Below are 17,493 nucleotides of genomic sequence, written 5' to 3'. Positions count from 1 at the left end.
CAGCCGCCCATGGCTGCTGTCTGTTGCTACCACTGCTACAGTATTCACCAATAGAGGCAGACATATAGTACATTGGTCGCTATCTTATGGCTCTTCTACAGAAATTTGGTCAGTAACATTGATACCGTGATTGTAGGTATATTAGTTTCTTTGGGGGTTTTCGTCAGAGATACATAGGTTGTGGACTTGATATCTGAGGGAGGACTTTTGAATTAAAAATCAATTTATTTGGAAATACTTTGCAGACCTTATAGGAGAGGGTTTGTGTGCCAATCAAATCGCTGCCTTGAATCTTCCATGCGAGGAGGGTGTGAGAGGGTTCTGTGCTAATGTTGCTCAGGTGTGTTTAACTGCCTACCGATCTCTGTGTGGTGAAGGGACCCCGATGCAGCTGTTTCTATTTCTTTTCTCTAGAGCTGCAACGATTAGTCCATTAACTGATCAATCGATTCGTGCTTGATAATCAGTTAATCTTTTCAGTATTTTCCAACATTTGCTGGTTTCAGCCTCTTAAATGTGAGGATTCACTGTTGGTATTGGCACTGTTTCTTTGGGAAACTCTGTTGAACATTTTTTCACAATTTGACATTTCACAGACTAAGGCTGCACAATATGGTCAAAATATTTTGCAATTAATTTAACAGATATTTTGATTTCCATACTAGTCATGATGAGTGGAAAGGATCATTTTAGCATTGCGATTTTCATCTTTTTTTGGCAGGACATTTTTTGGGGTATGTACCAAACAAAGGAGAACATCTCTGCAGCACCACAGTACTTCACTATAATGCTGTTTTGTCACACATTTTACCTTTATCAAAAAGTTGCAGCTTTATGCAATTTGGATATTGTCATATTGTGATTTCGATTAATTGTGTAGCCCTATTATAGATTAAATGATTAATGAATTAGTCATTGAAATAATTAGCAGGATAATCAATAATTGCAACCCAACTTTTCCCTCAGTTTAATATGAAAGCTTAAAAAAAACTGATATCAAAGACTGACAGTAATTTATTTAAAGTGAATTTATTTTGTACCTCTAAAGACATTAAATATAATTTGTTTATCATGAATTCAAATATACTGTATTGCCTCACTTTGCACACACACACACACACACACACACACACACACACACACACACACTCACACACACACACACACACACACACACACACACACACACACACACACACTCACACACACACACACACACACACACACACACACACACACACACACACACACACAGTGTCTTAGCTGATGGTTGTGCACATCAGCATTCACTGTCTAAGAGAGTGCAACCACAGGCAGCCAGAGGGCCTCACACGGTGCCTCTATTTGTCTTTTGTCACACTTTCCTTTAAAGACTTTTGCTGTGGTGGAATTCTTGTGAGGTGACAAAGACAAACACAGTATATCGACTTCATTTACACCCAATTCATTCTTAATTGTATGAATAATACTCAGTTGTGCTGTGCACCCAGCCAGCAGCCGTTGCATATTTTTTCTGATTTCCTTTTGTAATTACTGTGATGTTCTGTAAAATCTTTCCATCGTAAGTAATGATAGCAAATCCCCTGATTTATGAAAGTGCATAAAAACGAAGTAAATTGCAGCCATAGTTTTTGTTTCTGTGTCATCTCTGACAGCATTTGTAGCAACAATTTCAAAACTTCGTCTGGCTTAACGGCATACAGTAATTTCTCTCATAGTTTGACTGCAAAAGAGAGATTGATTAGCGTCATTTACAGTTTAATTCCAGTTGACTGTGTAAAGAAATTCTATAATGATGTTCACAGTGGAGATTCACAAGTCAATACATTGATTTCTGATAAGGGTGTCAAAGCATTTACTCGCTTTAAATCTTTAAAAAAGTAATACCCCTCTCTATAAACAATCAGAGTGCCCTCAGAGATTTGGCTGTGTTGTCATCACTGAATAGTGTTATTATGACTCTTACTGGAGGGATGACCTTTGGATCCCATTACCAACTCGGTCTAATAGGCTGCATTTGGCAGTGTTAGCCCTGTGAATAGCTGTGATGTTGGTATGAGAGATGATCGATTTGATGACACATCTGTCTGAAACAGGTGCTGCTCTGCTGTCCATCTCCTCTCTTTGTCAGTGCTCGCTAGCTGCAGCTGGGTTTGGTTCAACCCTCCGCCTGCTCTTGGCTTTATCTGCTTTCAATGGCTTGGGATTGCATTGCCAACCAGCCAAAGAGCTAGTCCCTGCCTGCCTGGCCGCCTGGCTGCCACCTCTTAGTTAGCCAGCCACTGTGCAAAACAAACTAGAGCTGGATGGTAACTCAGTCATCAACTCAATCATCTCTCATTGTAATCATATCACAACAGGAGTTCTCACATCAAGATATTGTGGTTCGATGTTGTCACAGCTAACTGAATGATGAGCTACAATTGATCAAATTGTAACAGACTGTGAGATCATAATTACTTCAGAACAGCACATTTTTTGGAACACAATAGGAGATGAAGCAAGAGAAAATAATGTTGTGAAAGTTCCCACGGATATTTGTTTTGTCCATATTTCCCATAATTAAATACTATATAAGGTAAAACAACATATCTGATGCCCATCAACCACCGTTAGACAACAGCTAATGTTAGCATCCAACTACTTCTTAGCTAATTTTACTGCTTCATCATAATGCATGATATGATAGATGAGGTAAATAAATCCTAAAATATCAACACGCATCTTGGACACATTTATTTGAGCTTCGAAGTGAAACTCACTACATGTAATCAAACGATAATGTAAGCTATGAAGTGGATGGATGCTAACCTTACAGTAGCTAATGGGTTATCAAATATGTTGTTTTACCTTGAAACAGTCAGACTCCCTACATTTATACAACTTGTGACCAGGAACAAAGCACCATTACAGTACCTCATCCCAGCATTTGAGCTTCCTTCCATAGCGTGACATCAGAGGAAAATGGTTACCGTGTGATTATAGTCTATTTAATAGATGAGTTGGCTAGTGCATCAAGTTGCGCTCCCCTAACAAGCATGTGTGTCGCAAGAACTTTTTTCTGTCATCAATGCAACAGTTGTATTTTGGTGAATGACTCAGTAGTTTAATGTGGACGGATGATGGAAAAAAGCCACCATGGAAAAATTGATAAACTTACTTGGTCGGACCTCGAAGGGACAGATAAGTCTGCTTAATCTGCAAATCGGTGAATTCGGTGATCAAGGAATTTAATGTTATTAAAGAGCAATCACAAGTCCTATGACAAGTTAATGGTTTTTCTATACAGCCCTCAATCATGTGTCAAAATGGCTCTCACTCATCAAAACTTTGATGATCACTGGTTTCAGAGATGCATCTATAACATTGTTTTTTGTGTTTAGGTTTGGCACATATAGATATCTACAGTATAGATGCTTATAGAAATGTGCACGCGTACATGTAAGAGACAGCTAGCTAAATGAGTGGGCCATGCAGTTGATTTCACAATTTTATAGCAGACTTTTTCTCATGATTATATGCCAAAACGGACGAAGAAAAATTCTGACATATTTTTTTCTTCATATTCAGGAACATGCACATGTATACATACAGAAATAGAGACATGCTTAACTCTTCCACAGTAAATTTAATGAGGCACGATAAGGTCATTCATCAACATATCGACTTCTTACACCTCTGTCTCTTTCTCTGACAACGCTCACCTTTCTTTTATTATCAGTTTAACCTTACTTTTTTATGTTGTATATGACTCTTGAATGCAGAATTAGCAGGGTTCAGATGGATGACTGGATTAAGTACAACAGTTATATATTTCAGCATAGATCAGCCACTCCCTAATCAGGCAGAGTAGCAGTCTGCAGAGATTTTTCCAGGCATCTGAGTGCTGGAATGAGACGCCACTCACCATTAGTCCGTTAGCTGCTGAAGCTGTTGGGGAATGGGCTTCAAATGTAAATACGGCTCAGTCATCAGCTTATTGTCACACAATAACCTCTTGGGAATTCATTCCGACTGCTTGTTTGGGGCCATGATGAAAATGTTGAAAATAGCACTTTAGATATAAAGTCTTACACTGAAATGCTGGTCTTTTTTATGTTTCAGAGCACCTTGTAGTGTTCTGCAGTGCTATATAAACTAATGATAGCACTTCTGTGGGTAGCTTCAGTGGAGCAGAGCAAAGTGTGTGTGTGCTGCAAGCTGACTAGTGGATTAGCTCTGTCCGATGGCAGAAGGAGAGGGATCTACTTTGACAGTGTGGTAGTTAGCCCATCTGTCTATAATCAGCTGTGTCTGTGTGTGCGTGCTGCTGCTCTGGTGCTACTTGCCAACAGGTGGTCAACAGGACCCCGATGTAGAGTTGTGGGGGACGTCGAGCGGTGTGGTCTGCCTAGTTTGCCAGTGAAATTAACTCTTGAACAGCTGCTGGTTTTAAAAGCATCTCAGTTTGCCATTTAATTTGACAGAGTTGACTGGTCTCGTGGACTGGGTTGAGCACATTCGTTAAAATAAGCTGTCAATGCGTCATTTTCTGTTAACACACTTCTCATGTCTTTCCCCGTCTTTTTTGCTCTAACATTCATTAATCCACAAGAGTCTCCACTACTTGTGTGCCAACATATAAATCAGAAGATACAGATGAAGCCTATATTTAGAATGTATGTCATGTAATCATCTCCCACCACCCAGTCATCTTATAGACAGCTATGAGAATTGGAAGCGGGGAAATTGTTCCCATTGGATTAATTATACTTCCACTGATCATCTGGATCTTATTGCCATGGATAGTATGTTGTGTGTCGGACATGGATGGCTGGAACAACCCTGTCAGTTGGTCTTCTGGTCTTCTTGCTCCTCATACTTACTGCTCTCTGTGGGCATTGTTTTGGTTTGACAGAGTTAAAGCCAGACAGGAGACCACCATGACAGTGAAGCATTATCACACACATCTGTCTTCGAAGCATTAATTTGAAGTGAGGCAATGTTGTGTTGCGTCTTTTGATCTGCCTGTATGTCTGTTTGTAATGATTTGAGTCCACTGATTGTGAACTTTAAGGAACACAGAGGGAATGATCCACCGTGATTATGTGTTATAGACTGCTCCCGTCTTCTTAATGCTAACGTACACTCTTTCATTGCCTCTGCAGGGAACCTTGGCCGTGTTGACTACATCAGCGAGTTTGAGTTTGACCTCTTCATCCGGCCTGACACCTGCAACCCGCGCTTCAGAGTCTGGTTCAACTTCACAGTGGAGAACGTCCGTGAGACACAGGTCAGCATGCTATACTGTTCTTATTATTCATGAGGAGGGGCTTCTTTCCCAATTCCATGCTATATTTCATAAACTGTGAGAGTGCTTGATTGGCGTAATCAAACAATACTTCCAAGTGCATGGGCCTTACACTCTGCCATGGGTTCGATAAATGTATTAATGGCTGTAACAAACAAATACAACTGTTCTCCACTCCTGACAGTTTTTAAACTAATCTCACACTGATACCATATCTAAAAATCCAAAAAATTACTGAGTTGAATGATAGTATAGATGCTAACAAAACAAAATTATAAAGATTACAATTTACGAAGGCATTGATGCTCAATTCTTATCTTGACACTCACCACCTTACAACTTAAGTCAAATATTATGCCAACTTAAAGGTGTGATATGTCAGTTCAAACAAATTGGAGTGCAGCAAATCACTAAAGTAGCTAACTGTAGCCATTGGTAGCCAGTGGCGACCCCAGAGACTTATTACTGGGGGGTCCATGGGGGGGCCGGATTGTTTATAGGAGGTGCTAGTGAATTCTGACACAACAAACACCAACAAATAATACCGCAATAGATTAGAAGATTTATTGATCCCAGGCTAATATACTGTACATAAGGGTTTTGTGTTTTGCTTTACTTCAATCATCAAAACAATCATACAATCAACGCAGTATTTATGTCCCCTAACCAAATAACATGACCGCACAAAAAAACCAAACAACTTTAAAAACGTAAATAATTTAATTTCTTGTCATAATTGTTACCTATGATTGTTACATACAGTCTAAACCAGAGAGATGTATTTATTTTTTGTATATATACAAATTAATATTTTTCGAGGGAAGGAGGGGCATAAGGGGGGTCCCAGCTGTTTACAGGAGGGTCTTAAGACCCTGCTTGCCCCTCCCTCCCACCGCCGGTGCTGGTAGCTAGTTATCTCACTTAGCTGTGCTGCTAGTAGTCCAGACTGGGAGCTCGGAGCACTGGGTGAGTGTTGTTCCAGTTTACACCGCTAGCTCAGGAGCTTTGGGAGGGGCTAGCTGGTTAGCATGCTAACTGTAGTAGATATCTCTACAGCACAATAGATGTCTCTGACACAATTTCATTTACAATGTATATATATATAACGTTTTGAACATATTCTTACAAATTGCACCTTTAACAATCCTTAGTTTTAGGATGATGACGAACATTATTGTTCAAGAGCAGTAGATCATGTTTTTTAGCAAACTACTGCATGTCTACAGGGCTATGGCGAACAGAACATGTTACTGGTATGACATAATGCTATGTTTAGGTATGAGTCATTCTCATACAAACTGTGACAATATCTCCCCAGATGTCCTCCAACACATCTAAGTGAACAGAAAGTTTTTTCTCCTCAGAACTGAGGCAGTCTCCTTTTTCCTGCCTCACTTCTTGTTACAGCCTCTGAGCTTGATTCTGCCACTAGCGAGCTCTGAGCTCCATGATTGGCCGACAGAGTCTGTCACATGCCACAGAGATACACTGTATGTGGGTACAGTGAGTGTGGCTTCAGAGGGATGGAGGCTGGTTCCACCATTTAAAATGTAACTTTGCAGGATAAGAAGAAGGTAAAACTGACAATATTGGCATTTAAGTTTGACTGCTGCTTTGTAATTTGTGCGCATACAAGCTTGTCAGGCTTAGATATGAAGCAAATAAAAGAAATGAGAGATAAAGTTTAGAGAGAGACAGCCTGAAGACAGCTAAATATGAAGACAGAGGAGGCAGGATAAGACACAGGATGAGACAGAGAAAAAAGCAAATAGAGAGTGATAGAGAATAAAGAAAAAAGGCAGAAAACAGCATGGATGAATCCACAGCATGCTGTTGCTGTTGTCTTCCTGTAGAGTGTCCAGCCCAGTCTATCTGAGGCTATCTGGCCTATCAGCCCATCTCCCTGCAGTGCTGTAGTCAGCACTAATCACATTTTATGGCTCTGAGATGAATGGGAGGCCTCGGCTTGGAGCCGGATCGATCCCAGGGCCAGATAGACCAGCACCAGCAGCCTGCAGCCTGGGCCAACAGGATATTTGCTGTTGTGGCAAAATGACAGAGAAAGTGTGAGAGAGAGACAGAGAGAAAGTGACTGGAGAGGGTGATATGACACAATAAATGTCAAAAGATTGATACACATCATATATATGAACACAATATGCATGGTGGCACATGCAAGACCAAGCTTACAGGTGACAAAACAGGTGAACAACTATTTCCACTGCACACTTCCACGCTCCCTCGCTATAGGCCACCTCACAAGCTTCTTTCATAGAAATCTGTTTCTTATCTGTCCAATTTCCTTCTTCAAAGAGGCCCTGTGTGAATTTAATCTACTCCAGTAGAAGGTGTTGTGGTTAAGTGCTGCCTGTGCATTTTGCCAAGGTGTATGTGTGTGTGTGTGAGTGTGTGTACAGACACTGTGATTAGATTGTGTCTGTGTGCCCGGAATCATCAGAATTCACATAAATCATGAGTTGACATCCTAATGGTTGTAATACTGTTATGATTTGAAACAAAAAAAATGAAAAGGAGAAATTAACCAAAGAATAATAGTATGAGTAAATAAACCAACTAAGTGTAGCTATGTGGGGAGAGGCTGTGCTATAGAGATATCAGTGGGTTCCAGGGGAGAACTGGGCTGTTGGAGTGTTTCATCCAGCTAAGCCTTGCTAACTCTCAGCCTGAGCCAGGGGAATGGGGAACAGTAAAAGCCCGTGATATTGGAAGTGAGATGGCCATTTTGAAGGAATGTAAGCTGGTGAAACAGATTTGGTCTGCCTCAATCAGCTTAGCAGCTTTGTGGAAATTGGCTTCACCGTAGCACCGGTTATGATGGATGGCTGGATGGATGAATGTCTCTTTTTTGTATGTCCTTTCTTTTTTTTGTGTTTTTCGAACCACTCACTTACCTCAAAAAGCCCAGACCAATTCTAGTTACGTTGGTTGCGATGACCAGGACTGTGTGACATTATTTGAGGTTTTGCTTGGTTTCACATTTTTTCTTTAGGAAAATGTCTTGGAAAAAATGCTTGTGCAGAATAATTTGTCTGAATCTCTCGTGGGCCAAATGTAGATAAAGATCTGGTGGCTCAGTGCCATTTTGGTGTCTAATTTGGCATGAAAATGCAGCCATCCACCACCTCTGTATTTTGTAGGCAGGTTAATGTTACAAAGCCTCTCTCAGATTTGCTGATGATACAATGACTTTTGTATCTAGTTATGATCTGTAAATAAGTTCCACATGAACTTTCAAGTATATTAGAAACAGGCCGGCCATTTCTGATATATGAATTTTATTGAAGTCAAAACTATTGGACTCCTCATCCAACACCATCATCAAGTCAAGACTTCATTCTACCATTCAACTAAATACCTGCAAACATGCTTAAATAACATGGTGAACCTGGTGTATATGTAAGTATGATGGAATCAGCTTTTAGACAAAAAATACCACTATGCCTAGTGTAGTGTTACTTGAATGATGACAATTTGTTTGCCACAAACCTGAACATCAGGGACAAAAACCACCTGTGCCATGTTGTAAAGGTGGCTGGTAAGGTGATAGGTGTCCTGCAGACCCCCGCTGACAACTATCTTTGACCAGCAGGTTCTCCGCAAGTCCAAGTCTATATTAGACTGCACAAACCACCCCCTTTACTTTGAGTTTGAAACCCATATATTTAGAGTTCCCCAGTTCAAGTACAATAGGAGTAAAAACACCTTTTTTGCCGTTGCAATAACCCTGCTTAGTCTGCACATGTAATAAAGTATTTTAGAGGTTGTTTTTGTTGTCTTATTGTGTATATATTCAATGTTCAGGAAACATTTTTGTACTGTTTGTTTTTGTACTTTAGTTTTTTGTATTTGCATGTTTTTTATCTTGTGCCCCTGACTTCAAATCAAATTTGATGAATGACTGAACTGAACTGAACAAATGTCAAACGTGATTTTAGGATGTTATTAGACCTCTTTTCCACAATGGACAAAAAAAACACTAACTTTTGGCTGTTGTCTTAAGTAGGAGAGGATACAATCAGCATTTATTCCCAGGTCAATTCAACTCTGCAGCCGTCACATGTTTTTATGGGCTGGGATGGAAACATGACACCCAGATGGACACGCTAATTTGTGCCTGTTTTCCGTCGCGATGCTCTGACGCACGTTTGTTGGCATGTAAATAGATTTCCACTCGTCTCTGCTCAAGCACCATGAGAATATTGTTCAATTGAGTTTGAAACAGAGAATGAAGTAATAAATAAAAAAAAATAAAAAAAAACTTCCATAACGTGGTCAATGGCCTCCATACTGCTTTCTACTGTTGCCTGTTTTCTGCTGCATTTTTAAATGTGAAATATCAGAAACACAATACAGAGACAAACTTGTTTACTGGCAGTTGGAAAGGAGATGATCGTCTACTTTCAGTAGGGTTAAAAAACCTTCATATATACACTTGCCTTAAAAAGGGGTATTATAATATTTTCTGTAGTGTTTCCCAGTTCTCTGGAGGGAGCAGTGTGAGTCTTGAGCTTCTTTGGCACAAATGTTTGGATTGACTGAGGAGCTTATACGTGACTCCATCTAAGATATCAGAGATTGGTATTGTTGACTTTTTATTAGTATTGTTTTTACTTCATTCAACAGTATAGAAGACAGGACCAACCAGGTAAAGAGGAGGAAGGAAAAAATCAGATTGAGATAAACTGTATTTAACGATATGCTCCATCAGTATTTGTCGGTGCAGTTTTTACTTCATTGTAGATGCTAATCTTGCCTTTTTGTAGCATACATGTCCATACATTATCTGGTCAATCTTTCTTGGTGATGCCACAGAGATGGGGTTGATGTAAACAAACCTGCAAGCGTGTTGATGTTTAACCATTGTTGAATTAGTAATCATTCATGAACTAGCTCACATTTAAAATCATGAGAACTCAGTAACACAAAGTTTTGTGTCCTGTGTCCAAACTGAGAGAATTTCAACTTGACATGCAGGTTCCAGCTCCCAGTATTTCATTTCATTTCTGCCTATGTTATGACCAGAAACCAGTGGATGAGTTGATATGACACCCCATTGGGTAAGTTGATATGCCATTCCATTCTGCTGTAGGGGTGTGCTTGATGTCAGGCTCCGTGAAGGGCACGGCTGTGAGCTATTATCATAGGAGCCTTCAGGGAGCCATTCATAGAAGACAGGCAGTAAAACCTTGCGCCGAGCGCCTTCAACTCCTCCAACTGCTGCAGGGGTGATTTGTAAGCCTCACTTGTCCAGGGAAAGCACAGTGCAGGGCGGTTACTCTCCATAATCAGGAAAGAGGACGAACTGAGGCAGAATAGGCCATGTGTTACCTAGAATCCCTAAAGAGCCATCATCACTTTACTGTTTCAGACAATGCTCGCCTATTTAAATTCATCATCAGTGATGTTATGCAATTTGTCGTGGGGGAATAAGTTGGATGGTGTATTAAGTTAAACATTAAATAGGATGTTGAAACCATCACAGAACCATTATGGATCATGTCTTGGTGATGCTGATCAACCAGTCCCACTTTTGTGCAGCTACACAATGTGATTGGACTAGAACCAGCTCTATAAAAGAGTGCAATGCTATATCTAAGATATCACATGTCACAATGCCTAATTAGGTTTAAAAGGCCTTCAAACATCCTTTACAATGTGTCATCTTCTAAATGTGTAATTAACTTATCAGTTTGAAAGATACATCATTAATATTCAGATGTCTGGTGCAAAAGCTGAGAAAAGTAAAGGAGGATGAGTGAGAGACACACAGACAGACGGAGAGATAGGGAGAGAGCAGTGCAAGAGCAGGGTAATGGATATGATGCACATCGATTTTATTTTTCCATCCAGAAGACACAGAAGCAGGAAGAGAGAGTTGAGGAGGAGGAGGAGGAGGAAGGGCAGTGGTGTATTTACGATAAATGACTAGTTCATGTAAGCAATACATTTCCCTCCCATCCTAAATAGAGCATGTTGGCAGCACTTCTGGGAAGTCAGCGGCAGGTTGTGGTGTGTAGCATCAATGCCAGGCTGTATGATAGAGGTTCTTATCTGAGCTCGCTGCTCCATCAGCTCTGGACAGCGTCTCGGCCTTGTCTGTATGGGTTAAGACTCTGAACATCACCCCTGCCCCTCCTGGTGTTCTCAGTTTTGCAAAACTATGGAGAGGCACTCCTCTCCCTCCTTTTCTATTCCACCTGTCTCATTTTTCTTGCTTCTTGCTTCTTTCCAACGTCATGTCTGTGCTGTGATGTCCTTCAGCAGTGACGGAGGGAGGAGAGGACAGGCAGGTCTCTAGCGAGCATCATCGGATGAACGTGGGCTAATTATTGCTGGCGTAGCGTGGCCATGAGCCTGCACTGCAGACAGCTGTTTGGTGGCGGTTCCTCCTGGCAGGACCCCACTGGGTCTGCCTTGTTGGATATATGGCTGTAGGATTAGTCTCAAGCTCATCCATAGGCACTTTTATAAGGTCTAGTCATACTGCCAAAAACATACACAAGCAAGATGCACACTGTCAAACTTACACACTCACAAACTCACTTACATGCTTGTCAACAGGTCTGCTTGTCTCCTTGCCATGTCTGTCTCCACACACAGGCTGGCCATGTCATTTTTAGTCCTTTGCATTGCCTTTTCTTTCCCTTCTGCCTCTGCAGCATATGGCACAAGGTAGATAGGCATGTATCCTTTGCTTGTGGTCTTCCTCTTCTTTGGAAGTTCTTTTTTTAAGCTTCCCCTCCTTACAGCCTCCAAAGGAGAGACATTGGCTTCTGTGTGACTCTGCCAAAGGGATTATTTCACTTCAAACACACCACATAGGCCTGGAAAGTTTAGGATCCTAGTTTCAAACCCCCAGAAGGAAGTTGTGGAAAGACTTGTGTGGTTTTGAAAGACATACAAGACATCAGACAGCTGTGTCAGGGAGCGTAGGGTATCGTGGATGACCTTGTTCTGTTAAGGCGAACTAAGGCATCCTTCCGTATTGTCAGGGCTGATGCTCCCCAGATCACTTCATAATGACATGGACAAAAGGATATGACAACAGCACTGAATGAATTTTCAAATTGTCTCCCTGATAGCGAAATGAGTTTTCCCTGGGTTATCTCTGCTGACGCAAGGTTCCTTATCAAAATTCATTGCCTTATTTTTAGCTTGATTCACTTTAAAAGGGAGGCACAGAGCTTAAGGGGATGTTTTGAAATAAAGCAGACACACTTTTTATTACGCATTTGGATTCACTTTATTCAAACAACAGAGAGCAACAACTTAGCTCACAGGGGCTTGTAGGGTTAAAAATGCATTATATTTGCCCAAAGTTTTTCCTCTTGATCTGTCACAACTGTCTCTTACAGTACAGTACTCCTTTGGCAAAATCCACAAGTAAAAACACCTGTACTAGAGTCAGCACATGAAAGTTCGGGAACCTCTTTGGTTTATGTGTGATATGTTAAGAAACAGCTTGTTGTCTGTGACATGTTTGGCATTTGAACATCTGTGGAAGGGTTGGTGTGTTTGCCCATCAGGACGGTCATCAGCGCTCCATCCATTCGGAGCCCAGCAGTATGGCAGAGTGAGATGCTGCTAAAGTGGACTCTCGGTGCTAATTTCGCGAATCAAGGCGCATAGTGCAAAGAGCAGTCAAGTGCGCAGTGAGAGTGTTGGCGAACTTTTGGTATTTTTGTGGCTGCACACATAAAAAACAGGGATTAGAAAAAAATCTGAAATAGAAAGGTGGTGCGGATTGCAGTTCTCTTTTCCTTGTTCTATGATTGTTGCATCAGATCGTGCAGGAATTCAGCCCATCTAAAAATTGCAGTCTGTTATGAAATGGCAATCCATCACTGGATTGTGACGCTCCCCTTACTGTTTCTCTTTGCCCACTAAAGTTCAGTGTCAGTCAGCCAAATTAATGAAAAAGTAGAAGAGAAGAAAAAAAACACCACAAAACTGGTATAAAACTGCACTTTCTACCATGGGCCTGAATGAAAATTGAGCTGTCTGTCCCTGCCTGTAGTCCTTATCACAACACCTGCTCAGATTAGATTATTGCATAAACATGCCGTTCAAGGCACCTAATAAATTAACCTCCAACAAGTGCAAACACTCACTCACACATAAAAAAAATTTATGAAAATATTTCATACAGGCTAAAATAACGGGCACAAATAGCTTGCAGTTTAAAATGCTGTGTGTCTTTTGATAGTTTTGACTTGGAGGCTGCTGTTGGCAGGGGGCCAACAGGCCTTTGCAGTCTTTGAATAGAAAGAGCAGGGTTTCAAGCCACAGCATGGCATAAAAGGAAAGGGGTTAGGGCAGTGAATGCAGGCAGAAAAGACGGGAGGAAAATAGAAGGAAAGAGCGAATGGAGGTGTGAGATGCTGTAAATTGTTCTTTTGAGAGATCTGTGGATGTCTAGAATTCTTTTTATTCAACATTTCATTTACCTTTAATACTGATACATCTAATGCTATATTGCACAATTTTTAGTGTTTAAGAATTTAATATTGCAAATGTATATTGATTAATGCCAATGTCTAACGTGCTACAATTAATTTAATTTGACCTATACAGTATATATTCTTTTTTTAAGTTAGGGAACACTTAATACTCTTTATTTTTAATTAACTAGTTGCTTTAAGGCCCTTATTTTCCCTCTATAACCTATTCATAAGAATAGACCATATCTTTGAAGTGTTATTAACTGAGAATGACTATTGTTGTGGTACTACTGCCTCATATGGCCCATACTGAGTAAAGCACATTAAGATTGTAAATCATGTACAAAAGCTTTGCTACATACTATCAATAAGCAGTAATTAGGAGGTTATTAAGGTCAAACTCTTGGTAAATGGCAGAGAAGCTGTAGAATATGGTCCTGCAGAATAAGGCATTAACAAGTGCTTTATAGTGACTAATAGAAGAGCCAATGTGCTACTAATATACATGCTAATAAGTGACTAACTAATGTTTGTTATGTGTACCCTAAGCAAAGTGTTACCATTTTAATGTATAAATATCTAACCTGCCAACCAATTGCACAGTTGTTATACCTTTACTCATCACAGGCCACACAGCCATCAGAGAAACAAGGAGAAGATTCTAGCTTTAAAGGAAGAGAAAAAGAAACCAGGAAAGAGGGAGTAAGTGGTGAGCAGGGGGAAAGGAGCAGAGTATAGCTGAGGTTTCAGGGGAAAGCATGGAATGGTGGCTTGGTAAGGGCCTTGTGGAGCTGCTGTGCATCTGCATGAAATGATGAGCCTGGTGTCAGGACATGGATCATCCTTTTACACCGAGTAATGAATACAGATTGCACACCGGATAGAGAGGCTCTGCAATCTGCTGCACCACAAATGAAACAACTGCCGTTCTAATCAAATAGTCTTTTCATGCCAGCGCAGCCCTCAACTTGGGCTAAATTCAATTCCAGATTCACAGATTTGTGGGTTGGGGGTTGGAGAGACGCAGGAGGCATGGGGGAGTTATAAATGTTGTAATTAGAGTATTGTTTAATGTGTATGTGTGTAGATGCGTGTGTTGTGTGTGTATGTTGGTGTGGGGGTGGAGGGGGCTCCCTGGCATCATGTTGTCGTTAACCACTTGGTTATTTTAGATAGCAGTCGGAGGAATAGGTCCAATCACATCAAACACACACACACACAAGCGCGCGCGCGCACACACACACAAGCGTGCACACACACATGCACGCACACACGCACACACACACACACACACACACACACACACACACACACACACACACACACACACATTCAAATGCACACATTTAGCTAATTATGCCAACTAGTGGCTTGGGAGAACACGTTCTCTGTATTCTGTATTTAGGGAACAGCGAGGAGCTTTGAAGGAGTGCCGCAGTGCCTCTTTGATGCTGCTTTTGTTTTTTGTTTGTGTGGTTTAATAATTTAATCAAGCCAAACGTCCTCCTTCTCTCTGTAACTGTCTGTTGGTGGAGGCTAATTACTCTGCAGATTGTTCTCCTGGTGCTAGAGATGAGAGTTTAGATCCAGAGGGGGGGAGGGGGTGCTGATGGTTGTAATTTAACAGTGTGCTGATGGGCTAAGCTGTCTGTCCACTGCTGTTTTATTGTTTTGGGAGGCTGCTGACGAGCTACTATTCTAATATGCACCATCTGATGTGATCGTCTGCAATGTTGTCTTTCTCCTCCATTCACTTTCTATCTAGGTATCTTATCTATGTATCTATCTATGTATCTGTCTGTCTGTCTGTCCGTCCGTCTGTCCGTCTTTAACTTTGAGTCAGTGTGAATAAGACAAAAAAACTTTGTCCGCTTAAATTAAGTTAATGCAATTTTTCAAGTATTAGACATTAACTAAGAATACTTAGTAAGTAAGTAACTTAATTTATGCAGTTTTTTAGTTTATTCACATCAACTCAACATGAAATACTTTGCATTAAATGATATACCTTGAGTGGATTTTTACATGGACATTTAATATATAATTGAAATACATACAGTCAATGTTTAATGCAGCACCTAGGTGTTTTTTTAATTTCTTTTATTTATGTTTTACTGAGTATATTTAAAAAAAAATGACATTCTTCAGTGTCTAAATAAGAAGCATTGCAAATGCATTGCTCTTTGAAAGGGTGTACTTACCATTATTATGCTTTCATACAATCATTATATCACTGGCATAAAATGATCATAAAATGACAATCACAGTGTTTATTGCAATTATTTCTGTGGCAATATATTATCCAACAAAATGTAGTTACTGTGGCAGGCTTATCCACCCAATGACATTATAGATATTATTACTTAATAATTGCATCTTCAAAAAGTGTGTATTTGCTAAGAGGAGCAGCCTATTGCTTTCTAAGCTTCAAAGCTGCAAGTAGAATATTTAAAGAGGAGTATCAAAGTTTACCAGGAGAAAACAAATACAGAGTGAGATTCGATAAGATAAGTGATAGCAAGTATTACTATAATACAAATACAACATGGTAGTGAGGAAGAAATACCCATTAAGCTCTCTTTGATTTATTGCTGTTGATAACTTTTAAATCTTCAGGGGACGTTATGAGCTGTCTTTGCCATGGCATGTGGTATACCTCTTCAATATACTGTATAGAGGACACAGTCTACAGTACCTTTACAATTTGCTGGCAGGCTGGCATTGTTTGTGGCATCACTACTGTAGCATCATGGTGCCTACGGTATTGTTCCTTCCAATATCCATTTCAACGTACTATAAGCTGCCTGACTCACCACATCAATTAAAAGCTTTCATTTAGTGTTCATACTGCTAATACATTTTTGATAAGACGAAATAGACACTTGGGATCGTATGGTAACCACATTTTTAACTATGTCTACAATCTTTGTCTCATTGCGGGCTGATCTGAGGGTGTTCTTATAAGTTACAAAAACAACAACATGGCACATTCAAATTCTCTGTTGCTGTCTTTAGTCAGCAATAATGACAACTGACCGCTCTGCCATAGTCCATAAATTTCATCCCACATCTACAGCTAGGCCAAACCGTGTAACTGATTAGATTTCAATGCTGCTTGCTCTAATTAGTGTTCATGTAATCAAATCAACAGACAGACTAGATTAGTATGTACAACTCCACTGTATTATGTTTCACACATGACAAGGGATGAAAGCATCCTCGTCAGAAATGAATTGGGCACGCGTTTGGAAGTCATGGCGGAGAGGTATGAGCTGGTAAATCTCTGCCTGTTTTCTGGCGCGATGCTATGACGCACGTTGAAGTTTCAGCCACAGATTTTGTTCAAGCTGCACTTGAACATCATTCAGTTGGCATTGAGTTTGAAACAGAGACTTAAATAGAATAAAAGATACAAAAAACATAACTACTGTAACATTGCCATCGGTCTCCATGCTGCTTTCAACTGTTCCCAGAAACAAGACAGTGAGGCAAAATCATCTACTACGAAGGGGAAAGGAGTTAAGCTTTAAAAAAATCTGCATGTAAGCGCTAATATTGCTCTAAAATGGCTTAATACAGGTTGCTGTACTGGATTTGAAAGCTACAATACAAACCGACCTTTATTCTAGAGAGGCAAAAAAAGCTTTTCAGTTATTTAATAGAGAATTTGTTTTGTTTTTCTTTTAAAAAGGCATTTTTAAACCACTTTTCTCACAAATATATTAGATATTTATAAGATAG

At 40.2% G+C, this 17,493-nt stretch overlaps 1 protein-coding gene across 2 annotated transcripts in view; it reads left to right on the top strand.

The window, feature by feature from the left end:
* agbl4 (AGBL carboxypeptidase 4) overlaps positions 1 to 17,493 on the top strand; it is a 280,634-nt gene that overhangs the window by 20,556 nt on the left and 242,585 nt on the right. For both annotated transcript variants that reach the window (XM_084355474.1, XM_084355475.1), the window contains exon 3: positions 5,148 to 5,272. In XM_084355474.1, coding sequence (XP_084211600.1) covers positions 5,148 to 5,272 — 125 coding nt within the window. The remainder of the gene's footprint in view (positions 1 to 5,147; positions 5,273 to 17,493) is intronic.

Source organism: Pagrus pagrus, assembly GCF_965226575.1.
Source record: "Pagrus pagrus genome assembly, chromosome: 6".
Classification (NCBI taxonomy): Eukaryota; Metazoa; Chordata; class Actinopteri; order Spariformes; family Sparidae; genus Pagrus; species Pagrus pagrus.
The sequence above is the reverse complement of the archived record's forward strand: the minus strand, read 5'-3'. Positions and strand labels throughout refer to the sequence as shown.